The 23,113-nt window shown below is 44.5% G+C and overlaps 1 protein-coding gene across 1 annotated transcript in view; it reads right to left on the bottom strand.

Moving 5' to 3' along the window:
• The window catches only part of PEAK1 (pseudopodium enriched atypical kinase 1), a 393,758-nt gene that overhangs the window by 12,859 nt on the left and 357,786 nt on the right, over positions 1 to 23,113 (bottom strand). The window contains exon 6 of the mRNA XM_030186920.1: positions 12,826 to 13,583. Within this exon, the coding sequence (XP_030042780.1) occupies positions 12,826 to 13,583 (758 nt within the window). The remainder of the gene's footprint in view (positions 1 to 12,825; positions 13,584 to 23,113) is intronic.

Raw genomic sequence — 23,113 nt, 5'->3', positions numbered from 1 at the left:
TCAGTGGTGGTGGAACGACAGCCCTTAGTGCTGTGTAACATACACGCTCCAAATACTTATGATAAGCAGTTTGTCATGCAGCTTACTCGCAAAATTCATGCAATGGGTGAAATACCACTGGTGGTGGGAGGGGACCTGAATGATGTAATGGACCCATTATGGGATAGATCTAAACCGACAGGGAAGGAGCTGACCAGAAGGGAGAGAGGTACCTCGAGAGTATGTGATACATTAGAGTTGGTAGATGTTTGGAGAATGTTACATCCGATAGATAAAGACTTTACACACCTTTCCAGAGCTCATCACACACTGTCTAGAATAGATTACATAATGCTTTCAAGGGAGCTTATCACCAAAGTGGAGGAAGCTCAGATAGGTCCAATCATGGTGTCTGATCATGCTTGGGTGAGAACGCAGATCTGGCTGGGAGGGGGGAGACCCACACTGGGAACCTGGCGCTTTCCCGCATACCTGTATCGGGATGCTCAATTTTGGCCTTTCCTGGTGGAGAAATGGAGGGAATATAGTGCTCACAACGAACAACTTAGGTCAGACCCAGTTCTCTTTTGGGAGACGGCTAAGGTTGTCCTCAGGGGGGACATCATTTCTTATCTGGCCTTCAAAAAGAGAGCAAGGAATAGGGAGGTGCATAGATTGGAGAGGCAGGTGGTGGCATTGAGAAAGAAGTACGGACAGGGTCACGATCTGGGAGTGAGACGGCGATTGTTAGAGACACAACAGGCCCTAAATGAACTTCTGCAGGAGAAGACTCAGAAAGCAAACATATACTATAAGTACCAGTTATACAGGTTTGCCAACAAAAAAGTGGGAGGTTCTTGGCCCGACTCGCTTCCAGAGACTTAGTGCTAAGAAAATCCTCACAATGGAGGATAGCGCAGGAGTACGGGCAAACACAGATGAGGGCATTGTGGCAATCCTGAAGGATTTTTTTGGCCGGCTATACACAAAGCAGGAAGATTTAGTACGCCCCAGTGGGACATACCTACATAGTATGGACCTACCGAAGGTATCTACGGAAGAGGCAGAGGTGCTGAATGCACCCATTGCCGAGGAGGAAGTACATTTAGTGATTAAGTGGAGTAAATTAGGGAAGGCTCCGGGGTCGGATGGCTGGAGAAATGAATTTTTCAAAATATTGAATGCTGAGGTGAGCCCGTTGCTCGCGGCAGTATTTAATGCAGCAGGGGCAGTTGCCACGGCATCTGAATAGGGTACAAATCAGCGTGCTGCCAAAGGCAGGTAAACCAGAAGATAGACCAGACTCGTATAGGTGAGGCATCTGCCAACTTTGGTCATGGACTCCCAAGTGGGATTTACATGTGGGAGGGTGATAGCTAAGAACATGAGGCGGATATGGGTTGCGTTAGAGAGGGTTAGAATAGAACAGACCCTGGCTCTGCTCATCAGCTTCGACGCTGAGAAAGCGTTCGACAGAGAGGACTGGGGTTACCTGCTTGGAGCGTTGTGGGCTTATGGAATCACAGGATCGTTCGAGAGGGCGGTGAGAACACTATATGCAGACCCTCAGGCGCAGATACATGCGAATGGTCTGCAGTCTGACTGGTTCCCGATAGGGAGAGGGACGAGTCAAGGCGTCCACTGTCACCACTTCTATTTATCCTAGCGCTAGACCCCCTTTTGAGGGAGATTCAAAATAATGTAGATATTCGAGGGGTGGTGATTCGAGAGCATACCTTCAAGACAGCTGCATTTGCGGATGATCTGTTGGTGCTAATCACGGACCCCAAGCGCTCTCTGCCATATCTTATGGAAAGCTTAGAGGAATATGGGGACTTTTCGGGGTTCCGGTTAAATTTTTTGAAGTCATAGGCCCTAGCCAGCTCTGAAAAACTCCAAAGGGAGTGGGGGGATGGATTTCCATTGAGATGGGCGCAGGGGTCTTTTAAATATCTGGGAATACAACTCCCAATGGATATCAGGAAGATTTATGATCTTAATGTTGCCAAATTGCTAAGTGACACAAAAGAGCAATTGGCAAGATGGTCTATGCTCCCTGTGTCGTTAACGGGGCAGATACAGCTGTTCCGTATGATAGTATTTCCACGCTGGCTTTATGTATTACAGGCCCTTCCTCTGAGGTTGGCAAGGCGGGAACTGGGGACATTTAGAAGAATAATGATGAAGTTTTGTTGGGCCGGCAAGAAACCCAAGATGAAGTGGCAACACCTATTAGGGAACTGGAGGGGGGGGGGGGGGGGGGGGTTAGGACTGCTGGATATGCGGGCGTACAACCAGGCATGCCTCCTGCGACATTTGCGGGATTGGCTCCTGGGCTCGACCACATACACGGATGTAGGATTGGAAATGGCATATTTCTACCCGTGGCATCTGAACAATTTACTACATGTTAAACGGAAAGGACAGTTGCCTGTTAGACTCAGAGAAAGCATGTTGCTGGGGCCGTTGCGGAATATGTGGCGGGAGCTACTGCAAAGGTGGGGACAGGACCCAAATTCTAGTGTATTCCTTTCGCTGGCTGGGAATGATGATTTCACCCCAGGCAGGGAAAATGCAGTGTTTCGCAGATTGCAGGAACAGGGCGTACAGCTAGTAGAAAGCTTCCTTCAAGAGGATGGTACCTTGATCTCATTGGCAGATTTCCAACAAACATGTTCGGGGGGATTGGCGGTGCTCTTTGCCTATCAACAATTAGCACATTATGTGCATAGCCTAGCAAAGGAGGGGTTGTCCCTCAGATTTGGGAGACAACTCAGGGAATTCATGGAGGGGGATGCATTAGGGCAGGTCTCGGTCTCCTGGTTCCGCAGGGAGCTAGAGAAAGGGCAACCAGAAATGCAGGTATCAAGAGGTGGCAACAAGGTGGAACGCGGAAGCGCAGCAACAAATTTCTGATCATATAAAGCAAGCACTGATGGGCATACCGAAGGTGGTTCACAGTGCAGAACTACAAGAGTGCCAGTTAAGAATTTTACACAGAGCGTACTTTTCTCCCAGAAGGGCTTTCCATGCTAAAGTAGTGCCTTCGGACAGCTGCCCGAAATGTAAACAGAACAATGCAACTATGGTGCATTGCCTATGGCAGTGTAGACCTCTCAAAGCCTTTTGGTGGAGACTGGGTAACTACATGGGAGAGGTGTTGGGGTACCCAATTGCTCTCACCTTTGTGAAAATGTTACTGGGTATCCCTGGGCAGTGGGGGGTTGGGACCCAAGGGGAGCGGATGTTTATGAGCAAAGCATGCATAGTGGGGAAAAAGTGCATTCTCAACCACTGGGTGGTGGACGTGCCTCCCTCTCATTGGTACTGGAGGAACAGACTGCATCAACTAATGCTTTGGGAAGCAAGTGGGGCACGCCTGACACCAAAGCAAAGGACGCGGTTCCTAAGTGTCTGGGGGAAATACATAAACAAGATATCGCCCTGGGCGCGTAGTCAAGTGCTTAACGGGCTGCCCTGGGGTTCGGAGGAAAATGGATGAGCTCACGTATAAGATATACATACAGGAAGGGGGGGGGAGGGGGAGGGTTGAAGGGGGGTGAAGAACACACAGGGATGAGCATGGGGACAAGAGATGAGGGAGGGTGGGGTAAGAGAGATAACTATCAAAAAGCAAATCACATGGGATATGTAATTGTATTGTAAACATTGAATGTAACACAACAGGTTGGGTGAAGCACACAGAAATCTATGTGATGATGATGTTATTAAAGTAATTGCAGTTCCAATAAAAATGATTTAAACATAAAACTTAACTGCAGTTTAGGAGAACTTGGCCTTCCTTTGAAGGAGTGTCAGACGAGCTGAATAAAGCTTTATTTGCCGCAGACTTAGGGCTACTTAGTGATGTTTGAAACACTATTTCTTTACTTGCCTACCTTTTACATCCAGGGCACTGCAGTAACAATCCTACAGTAGAGGAACATCAACTATTGGTACCATCAGAATCCAGTTCACTACTTAACAGTAAATAGGCGTTCAACAATTAGGGCATTGTCATCCCTGGTAGACTCAAGCGCTACCATCTGTAGCCAATCAAATCTTCATTATTATTAGTGAAACCATTTAGACTATTTAAAAAAACTTTCTAAATACATTTTCAAAATGTGCTACTCTTCAGTAAATTAATTGCTGGATGTATATACAAAGAAATCACTAAACGTTATGAGGATTAATAGCTTTTCCAAAAACAAAGATTAAAGAACCTATGGATGTATTTAAAAAAATTTAGATTTCACTGATCACTACCTGGCTATGAAGCCAGGCCTACAGGAAGTGGATAACAACAAGACAATTAAAAATAAAAACTGTGCAACTGAAAAAGCATCAGTATAACTTTGGAGACAATAAATTCCGACAAATTGGGGCAAGCAAATGCCTCATCTCAAAGAGTTCTGAAAATGCTGTAAGAGATGGACTCTTATTAAAACTTCTCAAACACTAATCAATTTCAGTCCTCTAGAAAGGTAATTAAGAATCATCATAAAGCTACTTTTGTTTATTTCAGCCTACTGCATACCTCTTCCACTCTGAAATGTTTGTCAACCTGATAGGAACTGCAATAAACTATGTGGAAGTTAGGCAATTGCCTAAGTAGTACCTGTGACAAAATTGGGGGCTCCCATGCTTCGTGATTTGTATTGCTGCCCTATGACACTTTTTCCTTCAGTGAATTTCCCTTGGTTGGCCAGCAGGTGGTGTTTGCATTAAAGCTGTAACAGAGGTCTGTTTTCTCTTTAGCTACATTCCCCAAAAAAGAAAAGTAATCTGCAGTGTCATTGGTCAAACATCCTTAGTGATAATGTTCCGTGCCCTGAAGCCAAAAACCTATCGCAGACTATGCTAGAACTCCTCAGTCTCAGTTGGGAGTGAGTAGAAGACCTCTGCGTGAGGCCCCGTTCAATTCCTGTGAGTAGTACCTTTTTCATGACCTCCTCAGTTACTAATTAGATAGTAAAAAGTGTTCAGGTAGTTTTAACAACAAATCCTTGTTATTTTACCTATTCCCGTTTAAACATTTATTGTTCACTGCTCTACTTTTTTTGGAAACTAAAACTATTAGTTTGTTAGCTCTGTTATCCTGGACTAAGGATCCTGGTAGTTTGTATTCTCAATCTGTGGGTGTTTTCTAGGAACTGTGTGACCTCTAGGATAGTGGCCCCAGTGTCCCTAAAAACCACTGAGGAAATAACTTGTGGGTGGGACCCAGAAGGCGGGTGGAGGGTATGCCAGTGTAGGGGGCACATGCACAGGTGATTGCGGGCCTGGGCAAGTGCTGGCCCAGACTCTCCCCAGGCATTAAGGGTGGGGCGGTGGGGGCAGGCAGCAAGAGGGTGCACGGAGCAGTCGCACAGCTGTCAGCTCAACCAGTTCCCTACACTCTCTGACATTACTTCCTGTTCTGGGGCAGGGGACTGATGGAGGCAACAGCTGTGCGACTGCTCCGTGCACCCCCAGGTGGTGAGGATGATGCGCTTCAAGGAGGAGGTGGGGGATGCGCGGGGTGTGTGTATGTGATGTGCTTTGGGGGGAGAGGTGTAGTGGCAACCCGCCCCAGGTGGCAGCCAACCTAGGTACACCACTGACCCCAGGTGGGTGATAGGTGTTACATGATAATACCAAGTTACCTGTTTTTGGCTTACATATAAATGTATGTACACTAGCATTGTAATACTGTGTTGTTAGTGCAGTAGGCTTGTTTTGTAGTTGCCTAGGCATGGCATTGTATTCCTGTGTACTATATTATTTTAGACAAAATTAGTATAACAGTATGAAGTTTATTTGATTTTTAAACTGCATACTTTTGTTAAAACCTGAACAGACCATGGATCCAAATAGAGAAACACTGGATAGGGCTTAATCGCCCGGCTACTTTATTATGGCTCCCTAATTCACGGATTAGAGCAATGGCAGCATTACTCCCTATAGCGATTGAATCTCCATTAATGACTTGGAGTAAAATAAGACAACAATATTGCCCTGACAGAACATACTTCCGAAAGATGCACATACAAGGGGCCCCAGGGTTTGTATGGGAAGAAGGGAACAGAGTATATAAACAATGGGAACGGAAAGGACTGCGACAATTAGGGCAGATATGGGAGGAGGGAGCGGTACGTCCATATGGTGAGGTGCAGGAGGAATTTGATCTCCTGCCACACCATATAATTCATTATCTTAGACTTAGAGACTACATCCTTCGAAAAGCTAAAGGGGAACTACAAAAGGAAGAAACGGAGTTAGAACGGGCAATGGGAGGAAGCAGCCGTAGGGGATGTGTTACAAGGATTTATACAGCATTATTACTCTATAGAAATCCAATTGTAGCATATACACAGAAATGGGAACAGGACATAGGGACTACACATAATCCACAGAAATGGGAGTGAGCATTGGGTTTTTTTACTAAAGGGCTCAATGAATAGTTCAATGATGGAAAATGGATATAAAATTTTCTACCGGTGGTATTACACACCATCTAGACTAGCTAAAATGTATCCAGGAGCCTCGAATCAGTGTTGGAGGGGCTGTCAAGCTATTGGGGATATGCTACACATATGGTGGACTTGCCCAAAGATACAGATTTTCTGGCAGGAACTGCTTAAATTGCTACAGCAGATACTGGGTAGGGAGTACACGAGCTCAGCAGACACTTGTTTGTTGCATTTCCGACCTCCAGGACTACAAGCACCACTACACAGTCTGGCATCCATGTTCTTAATAGCTGGAAAGATAACAGTGGCTTCTAGCTGGAAGAAGCAGTTGGCTCCCCCAACGGTTAAAGTGATATATAAAATGGACTATATATACCAAATGGCGAAGTTAACAGCGATCAAGAATGGACACACAAACCAGTTCAATAAGATTTGGGACAAATACAAAGCTGGAGAATACAAGCGGGGATTGACCTGGATGCCCCACGATTAATGGTGCCAGTGATATGAAAGTTACATTTATGCAAGAACTTTCTCTCAAGAGCAAACAATGATATAAAGATAATATAACCAGGAGCACTATAGGGGAGGGAGGAGGGAAGGAAGGGGGGGGGGGGGAGGGGAAGGGAAGGAGGGAGGGGGGGAGGGGAAGGGAAGGGAGGGGGAGGAATGCTGGCTTCGGCCTAACCCCTGGTAAGCCTTTCCTCAGCTGAGAGGTACCCACCTCTACCACCGGCTGCCTTTCAGGTGCTGTGGAGGACTTGCAGCTCATCTGCATATCCTCACAGCCTTCTCCGGGGTGACACCCAGGTCCACCCCGATCCACTCAGGGCCTCCGCTCTAGGTGCCCAGCGCTCCCACCAGGTGCTGTGGAGAACTTGCAGCCCTTCTGCATTTCCTCACAGCTGTATCCGGGGTGACTCCAGTTCCACCCCGATCTTCCCAGGGCCTTCTCTCCAAGTGCCCAGAGTTCCCAGGTGCTTTTTGGCTAGGATCAGGCGACCCTCAGGGGGAGGAATGCTGGCTTCGGCCTAACCCCTGGTAAGCCTTTCCTCAGCTGAGAGGTACCCACCTCTACCACCGGCTGCCTTTCAGGTGCTGTGGAGGACTTGCAGCTCATCTGGATATCCTCACAGCCTTCTCCGGGGTGACACCCAGGTCCACCCCGATCCACTCAGGGCCTCCGCTCTAGGTGCCGCGCGCCTAACGGCGCGCAGGGCATTTTTCTCTTTGTATCTAATCTTTTTCCAGTGGCTAAAGTACCTTAATCGTTTATGGCCCCTATTCACATTCTCTTCCTAGCTCTGTCCCTTCCTAATCTTTTCCCTCACCCCCTACCTCTCTCCGCTACAGGAACTCACTTCCCATCCATCGACTTCATCACCTCACCTTCTCTCCTACCCTCTTCCTCCTTTTTGGCTTTTAATCTCCGTCTCTTTCTTCCCTCCATTTTGCCTTCCCCATTCCACCTAAATACCTCTCGCCTTCGACGCCTTCGTGGCCACACCTCTCCTACTCTCCTCCGCTCTCTTTTACTCCTTCTCTTACTCTCAGCTGGTGACATCAATCCCAATCCTGGCCCTCCTCACCAACTATTATCCAAACTCTACAGATCTCACCGTGACCTCTCTAACCTCATCTCTATTCCTCTACTCCCCTCCTCTTCTCTGCCCTTCTCTTGCGCCCTATGGAATGCCCGCTCTATCTGTAACAAACTCCCCTATATCCAGGACCTCTTTATCTCGCATCACCTCCATCTGCTCGCCATAACAGAAACCTGGCTCTGCCCTGATGACTCTGCTTCAGTCGCAGCCCTGTGCCATGGCGGTTATCTATTTTCACATACTCCTCGTCCTGCTGGCCGTGGGGGCGGTGTTGGACTACTTCTCTCTCCCTCCTCCAGATTTCAACCCCTTCTTCCACCTCAATCTCACTGTTTTTCCTCCTTTGAAGTCCACTCTATCCGCCTTTTCTCTCCTCTGCCTCTTCGAATAGCGGTCATTTATCGTCCCCCTGATAAGTCCCTTTCATCCTTTCTCAGTGACTTTGATGCCTGGCTTGCCTTCTTCCATGATCCTTCCTCCCCCTCTCTTATCCTTGGTGACTTTAATATTCCTGCTAATGATCCTTCCAACTCTTATATTTCCAAGTTACTCGCTTTAACGTCGTCCTTTAATCTCCAACTATGCTCCACCTCCCCCACTCATCAAAATGGTCACTGTCTTGATCTCATCTTCTCCTCCAACTGTTCACCCTCTAGTTTCCTTGCCTCCGAACTTCCCCTCTCTGATCACTATCTTATAACTTTCACACTTAAATCTCCTCCCTCCCAGTCCCGTCCTATCCTATGTAATTTATCTAGGAATCTTCACGACATTGACCCTTCATCTCTATCCTCCCATGTTTCAAACCTCCTCTCTACTGTGGCACCATCCACGTCTGTCAACGAGGCTGTTTCTTCTTACAACAATACTCTATCCTCTGCCTTAGACACTCTTGCACCTTTGATGACCCGCCCTGTAAGGCGTACAAAACCCCAACCTTGGCTGACTTCTAATATCCGCTACCTACGTTCCTGTACCCGCTCCGCCGAACGCCTCTGGCGGAAATCTCGGGCCCTTGCTGATTTCTTACACTTTAAGTTCATGCTGACCTCCTTCCAATCTGCTCTTTTACGTGCCAAACAGGATTATTATATCCAACTGACCAACTCTCTTGGCTCTAATCCTCGACTTCTCTTCACCACATTGAACTCTCTCAAGGTGCCCCCTCCCCCAACTCCCCCTTCATTATCTCCTCAGACCCTTGCTGAATTCTTTCACAACAAGGTTCAAAAGATAAACCTTGCTTTCTCTACCTCACTAGCTCTCCCTCCACTAGTCCGTTCCCCTCTCTCTCCTTCCCCTCATTCCCTTTCCTCCTTTCCTCCTTTCCTGACGTTACTATTGAGGAAACTACACTTCTCCTTTCTTCCTCAAAATGTACCACCTGTTCCTCTGATCCCATTCCCACCCACCTTCTTAATGCCATCTCTCCTACTCTTATTCCTTTTATCTGTCACATTCTTAACCTCTCACTTTCCACTGCGACTGTCCCTGCTGCCTTTAAACATGCTGTGGTCACACCTCTCCTTAAGAAGCCTTCACTTGACCCTACTTGTCCCTCTAATTACCGACCCATCTCCCTCCTTCCTTTTCTCTCCAAATTACTTGAGCGTGCTGTTCACCGCCGCTGCCTTGATTTTCTCTCCTCACATGCTATTCTTGACCCATTACAATCTGGTTTTCGCCCTCTCCACTCAACCGAAACTGCGCTTACTAAAGTCTCCAATGACCTATTACTGGCTAAATCCAGAGGTCAATATTCCATCCTCATTCTTCTTGATCTTTCCGCTGCTTTTGACACTGTCGATCACAGCATACTTCTCGATACCCTGTCCTCACTTGGATTCCAGGGCTCTGTCCTTTCCTGGTTCTCTTCCTACCTCTCCCTCCGCACCTTTAGTGTTCACTCTGGTGGATCCTCTTCTACTTCTATCCCTCTGCCTGTCGGCGTACCTCAGGGTTCTGTTCTTGGTCCCCTCCTCTTTTCTATCTACACTTCTTCCCTTGGTTCATTAATCTCATCCCATGGCTTTTCCTACCACCTCTATGCTGATGACTCCCAAATCTACCTTTCTACCCCTGATATCTCACCTTGCATCCAAACCAAAGTTTCAGCGTGCTTGTCTGACATTGCTGCCTGGATGTCTCAACGCCACCTGAAATTAAATATGACCAAAACCGAGCTTCTCATTTTCCCCCCCAAACCCACCTCCCCGCTCCCCCCGTTTTCTATTTCTGTTGATGGCTCTCTCATTCTCCCTGTCTCCTCAGCTCGAAACCTTGGGGTCATCTTTGACTCTTCTCTCTCCTTCTCTGCTCATATCCAGCAGACCGCCAAGACCTGTCGTTTCTTTCTTTACAACATCCGTAAAATCCGCCCCTTTCTTTCCGAGCACTCTACCAAAACCCTCATCCACACCCTTGTCACCTCTCGTTTAGACTACTGCAATCTGCTTCTTGCTGGCCTCCCACTTAGTCACCTCTCCCCTCTCCAGTCAGTTCAAAACTCTGCTGCCCGTCTCATCTTCCGCCAGGGTCGCTTTACTCATACTACCCCTCTCCTCAAGACTCTTCACTGGCTCCCTATCCGTTTTCGCATCCTGTTCAAACTTCTTCTACTAACCTATAAATGTACTCACTCTGCTGCTCCCCAGTATCTCTCCACACTCGTCCTTCCCTACACCCCTTCCCGTGCACTCCGCTCCATGGATAAATCCTTCTTATCTGTTCCCTTCTCCACTACTGCCAACTCCAGACTTCGCGCCTTCTGTCTCGCTGCACCCTACGCCTGGAATAAACTTCCTGAGCCCCTACGTCTTGCCCCATCCTTGGCCACCTTTAAATCTAGACTGAAAACCCACCTCTTTAACATTGCTTTTGACTCGTAACCACTTGTAACCACTCGCCTCCACCTACCCTCCTCTCTTCCTTCCCGTTCACATTAATTGATTTGATTTGCTTACTTTATTTATTTTTTGTCTATTAGATTGTAAGCTCTTTGAGCAGGGACTGTCTTTCTTCTATGTTTGTACAGCGCTGCGTATGCCTTGTAGCGCTATAGAAATGCTAAATAGTAATAGTAGTAGTAGTAGTAGGAATGAGGATGGGGGAAAAGTGATGGGAATACTCTATGTAAAACTTGGCAACTATATGTGTTACAATTATAACAAAAATAAAGTATATATAAAAAAAAAAAAATCTGAACAGCATTCAGAGTCAGAATAAAACCCAAATTCCTCACATTCCTTCCCAACTGATAAGGACGGAGAGGCCCCAGTGCCAAAAGTGCTACATGCCTGAAAGCAGGTTTTCACTTTTTCCTATTCCTCACATTCCTTCTATTTTTGGTAAGGAGGGAGAAACCTAAAGTGCTACATGGCTGAAAACAGGTATTCATTCTTTCACCTACAGGGGCATGGATTTCTCTATGCCTAAGATGATACCAGCCTGAAAACAGTTTTCTCTCTCTTTTCCCTATACAGGCACAGATTTCCGTATTGGCCGATAGCTAATCTGGGTTGTCAGATTGGAGTGCTTGTGTCTTTTTTGGCCATCCAGCTCCTTTTTTTCTGGATTTCTGCCTTTCTACGTTATTGCACTTGTTGTTTTTTTTTCCCCTTGGCTTTCTGCTTTATTGCACCTTAAATTACTCTGCAGCCAAGCAGAGCTCCAAAGACAGATAGGAAGCATTTTGGAGTTTGCTGGTAATATATGCTGTAGCCCTGATTCTTACCAACCGAGCTTACACCAAACTTGTATGCAGAGATACATCAATCCCCAGTATGCAGATATAAGCTAAGCAGTACTATTTACCTATGCTAAGTGTCTGAGTGTTGTCTGCACACATCTTTGGGAAACCAAGAGAACTATAATAGCTGTGATTAGCAGGACAGACTGCAAGCTAACAGGGAAGAGCTTACAGTGGGCTGCCAGGATAGGCTGTGGGCCAGTTGTGCGCAGAGCTCACAGTGTAGGTGGCTGCCTAGTGGCTTGTATCACAACCTAATAAGAACAGCAGGTTATTGCTTACACACTAACACAAAACACTAATCATTGCAAAGGCTGCCTTTTTGACCAGATAATAGGGTCATGCAATAACACCTCACAATTTTCAAGCTGTATTATTGTCATTAACATTCTATGATCAGTATAATACTGATTTTCTAAATGGCAATCAGCAGAATATAGTTCATTCGCTCTGCAATTCTACGAGACCTTACACCCTGACTTTGTCCGAGACCTGACTTTCCAGAGGACAAAATGGACTCAAAGTGAGGGATGTAGGGTCTCAGAGGAATTGTAGAAGGGATGAACTGCATTCCATGGGTTCCTAAAACAGCCTCTCTTCGTCATTTCTACTTAACTCCCTCCCCCCCCCCCCCCCCCCCCCCCCCATTCAAGGGAACAGGAGTGCACAAAGCTACCCTGTTCGCTAATCCAGCTCTTCCTCTTCAGTCATTCCCCTCCAGTAAAGGTGCTGCCTAGGAAATATGCCAATTAACTGAACAGTCCAGATAGTAAAGTGAAAGATAAAGGAGCTTTTACTGCATTTATTCATTTATTTACATGAAGAGTGCTGCTCTACTACAGCTAGCTAATTTAAGTTGTGAAGCTTTTGCTCTCTTTCCTGCAGAAATTGTAATCCAGTATAGTAGCCAGTTTTCATGGCCATCCTTGCTAAAGGCGATTTGCATGTATGTTTCCTAAGTGCTAGCCTTTATTTATAAAAACAAATTCTGGTGCAACATAAATGCAAATTGTTACAATTATTTGTTATTCTTATTTACCTTAACAGCATAGTTGTTAAATGGATCCTTTGCGTAGGAAGCTGTGTAGTAGATTGCATCACCTGCCTCACAGCTTGGCTTGTCACTAGTTAGCCGGAAGTCAGACCAGCTGTCCACTCCAAAGCGAAGCTGATCCTTTTGCCCAGCCATGAAAAGATCTTCGCACTTGATGGCCAACTTCTTCAGAGAGTCAGTGTGTAGAATTCGGATTTTAGCTACCACTTCTTCTCTGTTCTCAATCCCTCGGTACAAGGCATGCCGCTGGGGTTTTTGGATGTTTTTGCTTTGTTTACCATGGGTAAGGTGCCTCCTAGAGAGAGACTCCATGCTATTGGAAACCCTCTCTTTAATACTGATAGCAGTTAAGCTAGAACTGCTGTTGCCAGCAGATGCACTTGCTCTTCCTTTGCCCAGAGGTCTGTCCAGAGAATCGCCGGACTCATGGTCTAAAACCTTCGCATCTGAACTTACAGAAGAACAGGCACTGCCTGTGTCCCAGTTAGTGTCAATGTCATAGGTGGGATTGGCCACACATAGCTTGTTCTCTGGAGACTTCAGCTCATTGTTTTGCAGGAAGTCCTTGGGGGTTGGCTCAGTGTTGGCTCTCACAATGGTTTTCTTTGGCAGTGGAGGTGGTGTAGGTTGAGACTTGCACAACACCTCTGCTTCTGCCAGTTCCCCAAAAGCAATGGCATCATCTGAAGCACCTTTCACCTGTCGTGGCTGCTTGGGGGGTATTATGTTTGCTCTGGACTGCCCTGTATTACAAAGAGAGAGAATACAGAAGTTTTAAAATATCTCCAACCTTAGTTTTCTAGTACCTTCAAAGCTGGAATTCGTTGCCAGAGAATGTGGTAAAGGTGGTTAGCTTAGTGGAGTTTAAAAAAAGGTTTGGATGGCTTCCTAAAGAAAAAGTCCATATACCATTATTAATAATAATATACACAGTATAGAATGTTTTGTACTTTTTTGGGATCTTGCCAGGTATTTGTGACCTGGATTGGCCATTGTTGGAAACAGGATGCTGGGCTTGATGGACCTTTGGTCTTTCCCAGTATGGCAATGTACTTTATATTATATCCTAAAGTCCAAACTCAAGTTAATCTTGTAAATTTTTCTTTCTTGGTCAAAAGCATGCAAAGCAAAACAAAAACAAAACATTATTTTAAAAAAACACACAGCAGCAGCAGCAGCAGCAATGTAGTACTTAAGCCAAAAAACAATGGGCTCCTTTTACTAAGCTGCGGTAAGTAGTAGAATGCATTTACCACAAGAAGCTCTAAGGTGTCCTGTGGTAATTTCCTAATCGGTGTGCACTAAAACGTTTTGTTGGAGGGAGCATGTCTGGGGGTTTAGAGTAGGTGTTCCTGCACTATTCAGTCAGCAGGTCTGCATTACTGAGCACTAACCAGTTAGCAAAGGATTACCGCGTGAGCCCTTACCACCTACAAAACAAGTGTCTGTAAGAGGTCTTGCGTTTTTTTTTTTTTAAATGGCCGCACACTAATGGCAACATTAGGCTGTGGTTAGTACTCCAGGTGGTTGAAAGATTGAGTGGCTCATTGAAATAGATAAACGAGCAGAAGAGCATGCAAGCTAAGCTACTTCTTAAAACTAAGTAATCTATAAGATTCTCTATATAAAGATGACAAGAATGATGTTAGAAAGTCAGAGGTTTTTAAGGCCAAAGATGAAGAAGTCCAGCCCCCCGCTATTAAAAAATAAAACTGGAGGCTTCGCAAGGCCTTTTCCTCAAAAAAAGGTTCACCTTTCCAGCTAAGTTTCTTCTCTAGTCTGGTGAGAATATACTTATGTAATCAGATACCTCTACTATTATAGATAACATTAGTGTATGGTCATTCATAGAAAAAAAATAGAATATCAGCCATTTTCTGGCTACAGTAGAACTGTTATTACTGCAGCTTAGTAAAAGGACCGCATTGTTTTCTTTCCTAAGAACATAAAGTGTTGCCATACTGGGACAGCCCAAAGGTCCGTCATGCCCAGTATCCTGTTTCCAACAGTGGTCAATCCAGATTAAAGTACCTGACAAGATCTCAAAACAGTAAAATAGATTTTATGCTGCTTATCCTAGAAATAAGCAATGGATTTTCCCCATCTTAATAATGGCTTATCGACTTTTCTTTTAGGAAGTTATCCAAACCTTTTTTTAAACCCTGCTAAGCTAACTGCTTTTACCACATTCTCTGGAAACGAATTCCAGAGTTTAATTACATGTTGAGTGAAGAAATATTTTCTCCACCCATTCCATTCACTCATTATTTTATAGACCTCTATCATATCTCACCTCAGCCATCTCTTCTCGATGCAGAAAAGTCCTACCCACTTTAGTCTTTCCTCATAGAGAAGTTGTCCCATGCCCTTTATTATTTTCATCTCCCTTCTCTGTGCCTTTTCTAATTTTACTATATCTTTTTTGCAATACGGTGACCAGAATTGTACACAGTATTCGAGATATGGTCACACCATAGAGTGATACAAAGGCATAATAACATTCTCATTTTGCAGACTTACTTTTCTGGCTTCTAAGAAATGGAAGGACCCTATTCATTACGAATTGTTAACTTAATACCACAGTCAGAACAGTCACTGAATTAACTGTTAATCCAAACAGAGTGATGTGTGTACTTTAGTAAACAAGGCTCATCTATTTCCTGTCTTGATAAAGTGCTGTTTTGTGCAACAAGTGATAAAAGTCTGAGAAATCTCAGGAATGGAAACTTTGGCATAAGCTTTACTGCATGTTAAACAAGTGCAACAAACTCAATCACCACTCACACGTCTCCTTTTCAGTAACAGGAATCATTTGTCTGTAAAATGAGATTTTCCCTTCTTTGTAGGGACAGTAAAATCTCTCTGTTTTTTTTTGTTCCCCAATGTGCCTACATTCACAGTGTGGGCAATGAAATTTGAGAATTTTTGCCAAATTTTGTAAACAAAAAATAAACAGAAAAACTCAGACAAATCACAGAGGGACCAATGCAGAAAGCCATGTAGTAGAGCTGCGTGCCAATGGCTTAGCGTGAGGCTTCTAATGCAAAATGACCTAAAAAGTATAATGCAGCAGTAACCAATGAGCATGCAAATAATTGATGCGTTAGAAAAAAAGTGTGTACTGTCATGAAAAACAGTGCACACTGCGGCAGTAATTTGCAGTTCATTGCAAAAATGTCCCCCTTCCTCTCAGTGGTTTATGTCCAGCGGCCTCCCTCCTTCTCCCTCATCATTAAAAAAAAATATATATCTCTGTTAGTCTAGTAACATCCTCTCCCATCCCAGAACCCTCCACGCTCCTCAAAAAGTGGAAAAGCAGAAACGATGCTCACTCGCTCCTGCCTCTGGTGCCATCATTCAAAATGGCAGTGCCTAACCCCTAGTATTGCCTTATTTGGTAGGATGACCCTTAGTAGTCCCTCACAACATAGCGCTAAAGGTCAGGCTCCATCATTCTGAATGGAGGAGGAGTGGGCATTGCTCCTGCTTTCCCCCTTTTTAGGGTGTGTATGCTGTTGCAGGGGTATACCAGTCTACCATGATTTTTTTTTTTTGGGGGGGGGGGGGTTAATATTAGGGCAGAGGGGGTTGGGTCTGGTGGGAAAGGAAAGGGGCTGCTAGACTACTAGGAATTCTGTTTTTATGTTGAAAGGGGGGGGGGGAAGACAGTAAACTACTGGGGTAACTAACCCTTTATGTGTCCTCAGACCTAGCCATACATTTGTGCTCTATGAAAAATTTCTCTGCATATACATGAAAAACATCTGCATATAATGGAGGCAATGTATGCAAATAAAGTTCATGCATATTCACTGTGGATATCTTGAAAACCTGACTGGTTTAATTAATAACCCCCTTAGCATTGATTTTATTGTGCTGTGCAGCAACATCTACAGTGCGTACCAAGGGCAGGGCGGTGGGGGCCGTCCGCCCCAGGTTTCAGCAGGTGTGTGTGTGTGTGTGTGTGTGGGGGGGGGGGGGTGCTCCTCTGGCGCCACAGTCCCCAACTGCCTACAAGCTCCGTCGATGGACAGACGACCTTCTTCTCCTGCCACACGGCACCAAGCCTTAAAAAAAAAAAAATCTGTGAAGCGCCTCGCATCTGCTCTGCTGTAAATTGCCTCGTCACATCGGCCCTTCCTTCACTGTGTCCTGCCCTCGCGGAAATATGAAGTTACATCAGAGGGCGGGATACAGTGAGGGAAGGGCCGATGCGATGAGGTGATTTGCTTCCTTTACAGCATAGTAGATGCAAGGTGCTTCACAGATTTGTTTTTAAGGCTGGGTAGCAAGAGAAGAGGGTCGTCTGTCCATCCACAGAGCTGATAGGCAGGTGGGGACTGGGTCGGGGAGGGGGGCTCAGATGGGAGAAGGGGACTGGGTCTGGGGGGGGCTCAAATGGGAGAAAGGGACTGGGTCTTGGTCTGGGGGGCTCAGACGGGAGAAGGGGCCTGGAGCTGGAACTAGGGTCCGAGAAGGGGGCAGGAGGGAGAATGGTGTCATGCCTGGGGCAGGTGGGAGAATGGGTCTGGGGCTGAAAAGGGGGGCCCTAATCCAAGGCATGTGGATGAAGGGGACTGGAAATGGAGGCTGAAAAGGAGGGTAGGTGGGATAAGGGGGCTAGTACTGGAACTGGGGGCTGAAAAGGGGCAGGGGCTGAAACTGTGGGGACTGGGGGCTGAAAAGGGGACAGGGAGAAGTGGCTGGGGCTGAAGCTCGGGACTGGTGGGAGAAAAGGGCTGGGTTGAAACTGGGGACTGCGGGCTGAAAAGGGGTCATGGAGAAGTGGCTGGGGGCTGAACAGGGGGGCAGGTAGATGTGGGCTGGGGCTGGAACTGGGGGCAGAGAGCGAGAGGGGACAGATCCTGGATGGAAGGGGGAGCGAAAGGGAGGGCAGACCCTGGATGAGAGGGAGAGGGAGGGCAGACCCTGGATGGATGGGAGAGGGAGGGCAAATGGTGGATTGAAGGGGCAGAGAGAAAGGGCAGACAGTGGATGGAAGGGATAGAAAGGGCAGACAGTGGATGGAAGTGTTGGAATGTAATTGTATTTTGCATGCATTGCCTGTCACCTATTATTTCTCTGTGATTACTCTGTGACCTCTGATGTGAATTACTTAGAGAGGTCACATAGCTATGCAACTTCCTGTGGGGGATAGATGCAGCACATGCAGCACATGGAGTACATGGAGCTCATGATCTCTCCTAACCTGAGAGGATCTATGGTGGTGTGAGCATCCATTACCATCTAAGCACATGGAAGGAGCTGATAATACAAATGTATAGTAATATGTATATATAAGCCTGTCTGATTATAATCTAACTACAAACTGTGAGTAAACAGATGTTTTGTTACTTCAACTTTAAAGTGACTCAGCAGTGAATTATTCAGGGGTGAATGAGAGAGAGATGAAGAAAGAAATTAACATTTCTAAAGCTGAAGCTGTGTGTACTAAAATCTGCTAATTATTTACTTCAAATAATCCAACAAAAGGGTTATGGGCCCAGGGTCCAGGAATTGAAAAAGAAGAGAAGTATTACCAGGCAGAAAAAAAGGCCACATTTTTTTTCTCTTAAGTTTTAAAGGAAAGATTCAGTCTGTCTCTCTCTCCCCCCACACAGCAGACAGAAGGCTAAGAAAATGGCTGAGGGAAGAAATTCACCATTGTTCTATTCTCTCAAGGTGCCTAAATTAACTGAGTTTAATTATCAGCAATGGGAATTAAGATTCATATGTCTCCTTCGAGCAAAAGGATTATATATATGCTTAGATCAAGACAGAACAGCTGAAAATATGGCTGAATGGGACAATGCAAACTATTATGTGAAGTGCATGCTTTTGGAAGCTCTCTCAGAGAAACAAGCCATATTAGTGGAGGGAAAAGATACACCAAAGGACATTTTATATAAACTGAGAACTATGTATGCAACTACATATGCAAAGCAGCAACCAATTTGGTTGGCAGAGTTGAATGAAACCAAATTAAGGGATAAAAGTAAATGTAATGATCACATTATGCATCTTATGTCTTCATTTCAAAAGCTAGAACTTTCTGGAATTCCCATGTGTGATGCATTGAAAAGAGCATTTCTTTTTACCTCACTATCAAAGAAGTTTGATGTTTTTAGGTCTGTAAATGAGGCCATTGAAGGGCAATCCTTTGAACAGGCAACATCAAAACTAAGGCAGGAATGCATAATAAATGATTCTGAGGAGATGTGTTCTCAAAGTCAGTCAGAGAGAAATGAAACAAATTTCTTGGCAAAGAACAGAGGAAGGCGGAGCTATGGGAAAACTCCACCCAAGGGCAAGCTGATTTGCTACTCATGTGGAAAGGAGGGACATGTATCTAAATGGTGTAAGGAAACACAAAACACTCCCTCTAGCTCACCTAAGCCAATGGAACTAAAGAATTTTCAAACCAGGAAATGTATGAAGGACAAAGATAAACACAAGGGCTTTCTAATGGCAGAAAAATCTTTGACTATGGTAAATAATAATTCAAATGAAAGTACTTGGATTTTGGATTCAGGGAGCACATGCCATTTAACCAATTGTAAAGATTTCTTTCAGGAAATGTGTCCAGAAGAAGGAATTCTTCAAACTGCAAACGCAGGGACTGCTAAGATCCAAGCAAAAGGTATTGGATTCTTAAAATGCAAAGTGTCTAATGAAGTTAAAGAAATTCCTGTAAGTGATGTCTTGTATATTCCCCAAGCAGTTTGCAATATGCTTAGTGTATCTACATTAGATAAGAAGGGATTTGTGATTCATTTTGAAAACAGTAAGTGCACAATCTCTAAAAATGATGAAGTGTATGCTGAAGCTTTTATGCATAATGATGTTTATAAGCTGAACATTTCAGGTGAAGCCTCACATATGGCGCAAGTAAGGAAGAATGATGGAAAATGTAGTCTGGAAATCTGGCACCGCCGCCTGGGACATCGTGATTCTAAGGTGATCCAGGATCTTTACAGTAAGCAACTGGCCACCGGCATTCAGATAAGTGCAGATGCTGGTAAAATGGAGAAATGCATAGACTGTGTTACTCAAAAAGGTGTGAGACCCTCATTTCCTGCATACACAGGAAATAGGAGTAATAAAGTGCTGGACTTAATACACAGTGACTTATGTGGACCGTTTAATATCCCATCATTGGGAAATAACAGATTTGTGCTAATATTCTTGGATGATTTCTCTAGATATTGTGTGGCCTATTTGCTGAAAGAGAAAAGTCAAGTCACAGACATGCTGAAGAAATACGTAGCCATGGTGAGCAATAAATTTGAAAGAAAACCAAAGGTTCTTCAGACCGACAATGGTGGTGAGTTCACTTCACAAAGCATGCGCACATTTCTAGAACAAGAAGGCATTCAGCATATCACAACAGTAGCTTATACACCAGAGCAAAATTCTGTTGCAGAGAGAAAATTTAGGTCACTTGTGGAAATGACCAGATGTATGCTGTCAGATAGCAATCTCCCTAAAAGACTATGGGGGGAAGCCATTCTCACAGCAGTGTACCTACAAAACAGAATGCCAACTAAAGGCGCTGAGCGCACACCACATGAGACATGGCATGGTAGGAAGCCAAACCTGTCACACATAAGAACATTTGGAAGTACAGCATATGCTCATATACCAAAGCAAAGAAAGCATAAGCTGGATTCCACAACAGAAAGGGGCATTTTAGTTGGCTATGCTCCAGGACACAAAGGATATAGAATTTTGAATCTGAAAACTGGCATTGTTGGCATAAGACATGTTACATATTTTGATGAAAACAAAAGGGTTGATAAAGGCTGGATTATCCCAGATGAGCCTTATCATCCAGAATATGAAACTAGAACCATAATAGACATGCCAGTGTATATAAATGCCATACCAAGGCAGATGTCTGAAAGCAACTCACCTGTATCTAACGAGGAACAGGCAGAGGAAGCAGACACAGAAAGGATCATTGAAGAAGACAGTACAGTTGGAGAAGGGGAATCAATTGGAGAAGAACTCTCAGATTTAGAGGATGCGGAAAGGTCAGACCAACCTGTTGTCAGACGCTCATCCAGGGAAAACAAAGGTGTTCCACCCCCAAGACTGTCTTACCTAACAAAGTCAGCAGAAGCTCAAGAGCCCTTAACATGGGATGAGATTGAGAAAATGCCAGCAGAAGAAGCTGCTGAATGGCATAAAGCTGCACAAGAAGAAATTGATGCATTGGATAAAAATAATACTTGGATTCTTACAAAATTACCTCCTGGCAAGAAAGCTATAGGATGCAAATGGGTATTCAAGTTAAAAAGGAATGCACAAGGAAAAGTGGAAAGGTATAAAGCCAGACTAGTGGCAAAGGGATATCTTCAAAAATATGGAGAAGATTTTGATGAAGTGTTTGCACCTGTAGTGAAACACACGACAATAAGAACACTTCTGAGCATTGCAGTCTCAAAAGGCATGCAAGTCAAACACATTGATGTGAAAACAGCGTTTCTTCACGGAGATATAACTGAAGACTTGTACATGGAACAACCAACAGGTTTCATAAATACAAAACAAAGAAAGCTAGTGTGTAAATTAAACAAAGGTCTTTATGGATTAAAGCAAAGTGCAAAATGTTGGAATGAAAAATTGCATGAAATATTGACAAATTTAGGATTTAAGCAAGGTGAAGCAGATAAATGCTTGTACACTAGGTGCACAAATGGACAATATGCATACATTTTAGCTTTTGTTGATGATCTGCTCATTGCAAGCAAAAGTGAGCAAGAGTACAAGGACATTGTAAAGTGTTTAAACCACAATGTTGAGATAAAAGAACTTGGTAATGTGTCATACTATCTTGGTATAGAAATTGAGAAACAAAATGATGGTTCTTATCTTCTAAGCCAGAAGCAGAAAATAAATGAGCTTATTGAAAGTTTAGGTATGCAAGATGCCCAAGTTGTAAGCACTCCCATGATCACTGATTTTCTGAAGGATGAAACAGTAAGAGAACCTTTACCAGATAACATCCAATATAGATCAGCCATAGGTAAGCTTTTATATCTAGCTACCACATACAGGGCTGATATAGCAAATGCAGTAGGAATTTTGAGCAGAAGGGTCAGCTCACCTACCAAATCAGATTGGACTGCAGTTAAAAGGATGGTAAGGTATTTAAAGGGTACCATTGATTGTAAATTAAAGATTTCAGCCAATAGTAATCCAAAACTAATATGTTACTGTGATTCAGATTGGGCAGGGGATCATTCTGATTATAAATCCACAAGTGGATATGTGTTTATGTATGGAAATGTACAAATTTCATGGGCCAGTCATAAACAAAGTATTGTGAGTTTTGTCTTCTACAGAAGCTGAATACGTGGCCGTATCGGAAGCGTGCAGAGAACTGATGTGGATTGAAAAACTTATGCTGGATTTCGGAATAGCTGAAAAGAGACCAATCCAGATAATGGAAGATAATCAGAGCTGCATCCGACTGTCACAGAATGACAAGGTTCAGTCACGCACCAAGCACATCGCAACGAAATACCACAACGTGCGAGAGTTGGCAAAAGAAGGGGTCATCAGTCTACACTATTGTCACACCAGTGAGATGACAGCTGACATCATGACCAAACCGTTACCCAGAGAACATTTTGTGAATCTGCGTATAAAGCTTGGACTTTGTATGAATAAATAATTGCATGACAGTTATGCATGAGAAGGGGTTTGTTGGAATGTAATTGTATTTTGCATGCATTGCCTGTCACCTATTATTTCTCTGTGATTACTCTGTGACCTCTGATGTGAATTACTTAGAGAGGTCACATAGCTATGCAACTTCCTGTGGGGGATAGATGCAGCACATGCAGCACATGGAGTACATGGAGCTCATGATCTCTCCTAACCTGAGAGGATCTATGGTGGTGTGAGCATCCATTACCATCTAAGCACATGGAAGGAGCTGATAATACAAATGTATAGTAATATGTATATATAAGCCTGTCTGATTATAATCTAACTACAAACTGTGAGTAAACAGATGTTTTGTTACTTCAACTTTAAAGTGACTCAGCAGTGAATTATTCAGGGGTGAATGAGAGAGAGATGAAGAAAGAAATTAACATTTCTAAAGCTGAAGCTGTGTGTACTAAAATCTGCTAATTATTTACTTCAAATAATCCAACAGGAAGGGGCAGAGACAGAGGGCAGATTTGGATGGAAGTGAGACAGAGGGCAGATTTGGATGGAAGTGAGACAGAGGGCAGACAGTGGATGGAAGGGGCACGGAGAG

Source organism: Microcaecilia unicolor, chromosome 1 (assembly GCF_901765095.1).
Source record: "Microcaecilia unicolor chromosome 1, aMicUni1.1, whole genome shotgun sequence".
Lineage (NCBI taxonomy): Eukaryota > Metazoa > Chordata > Amphibia > Gymnophiona > Siphonopidae > Microcaecilia > Microcaecilia unicolor.
This window is presented reverse-complemented; position numbering and strand designations above follow the sequence as displayed.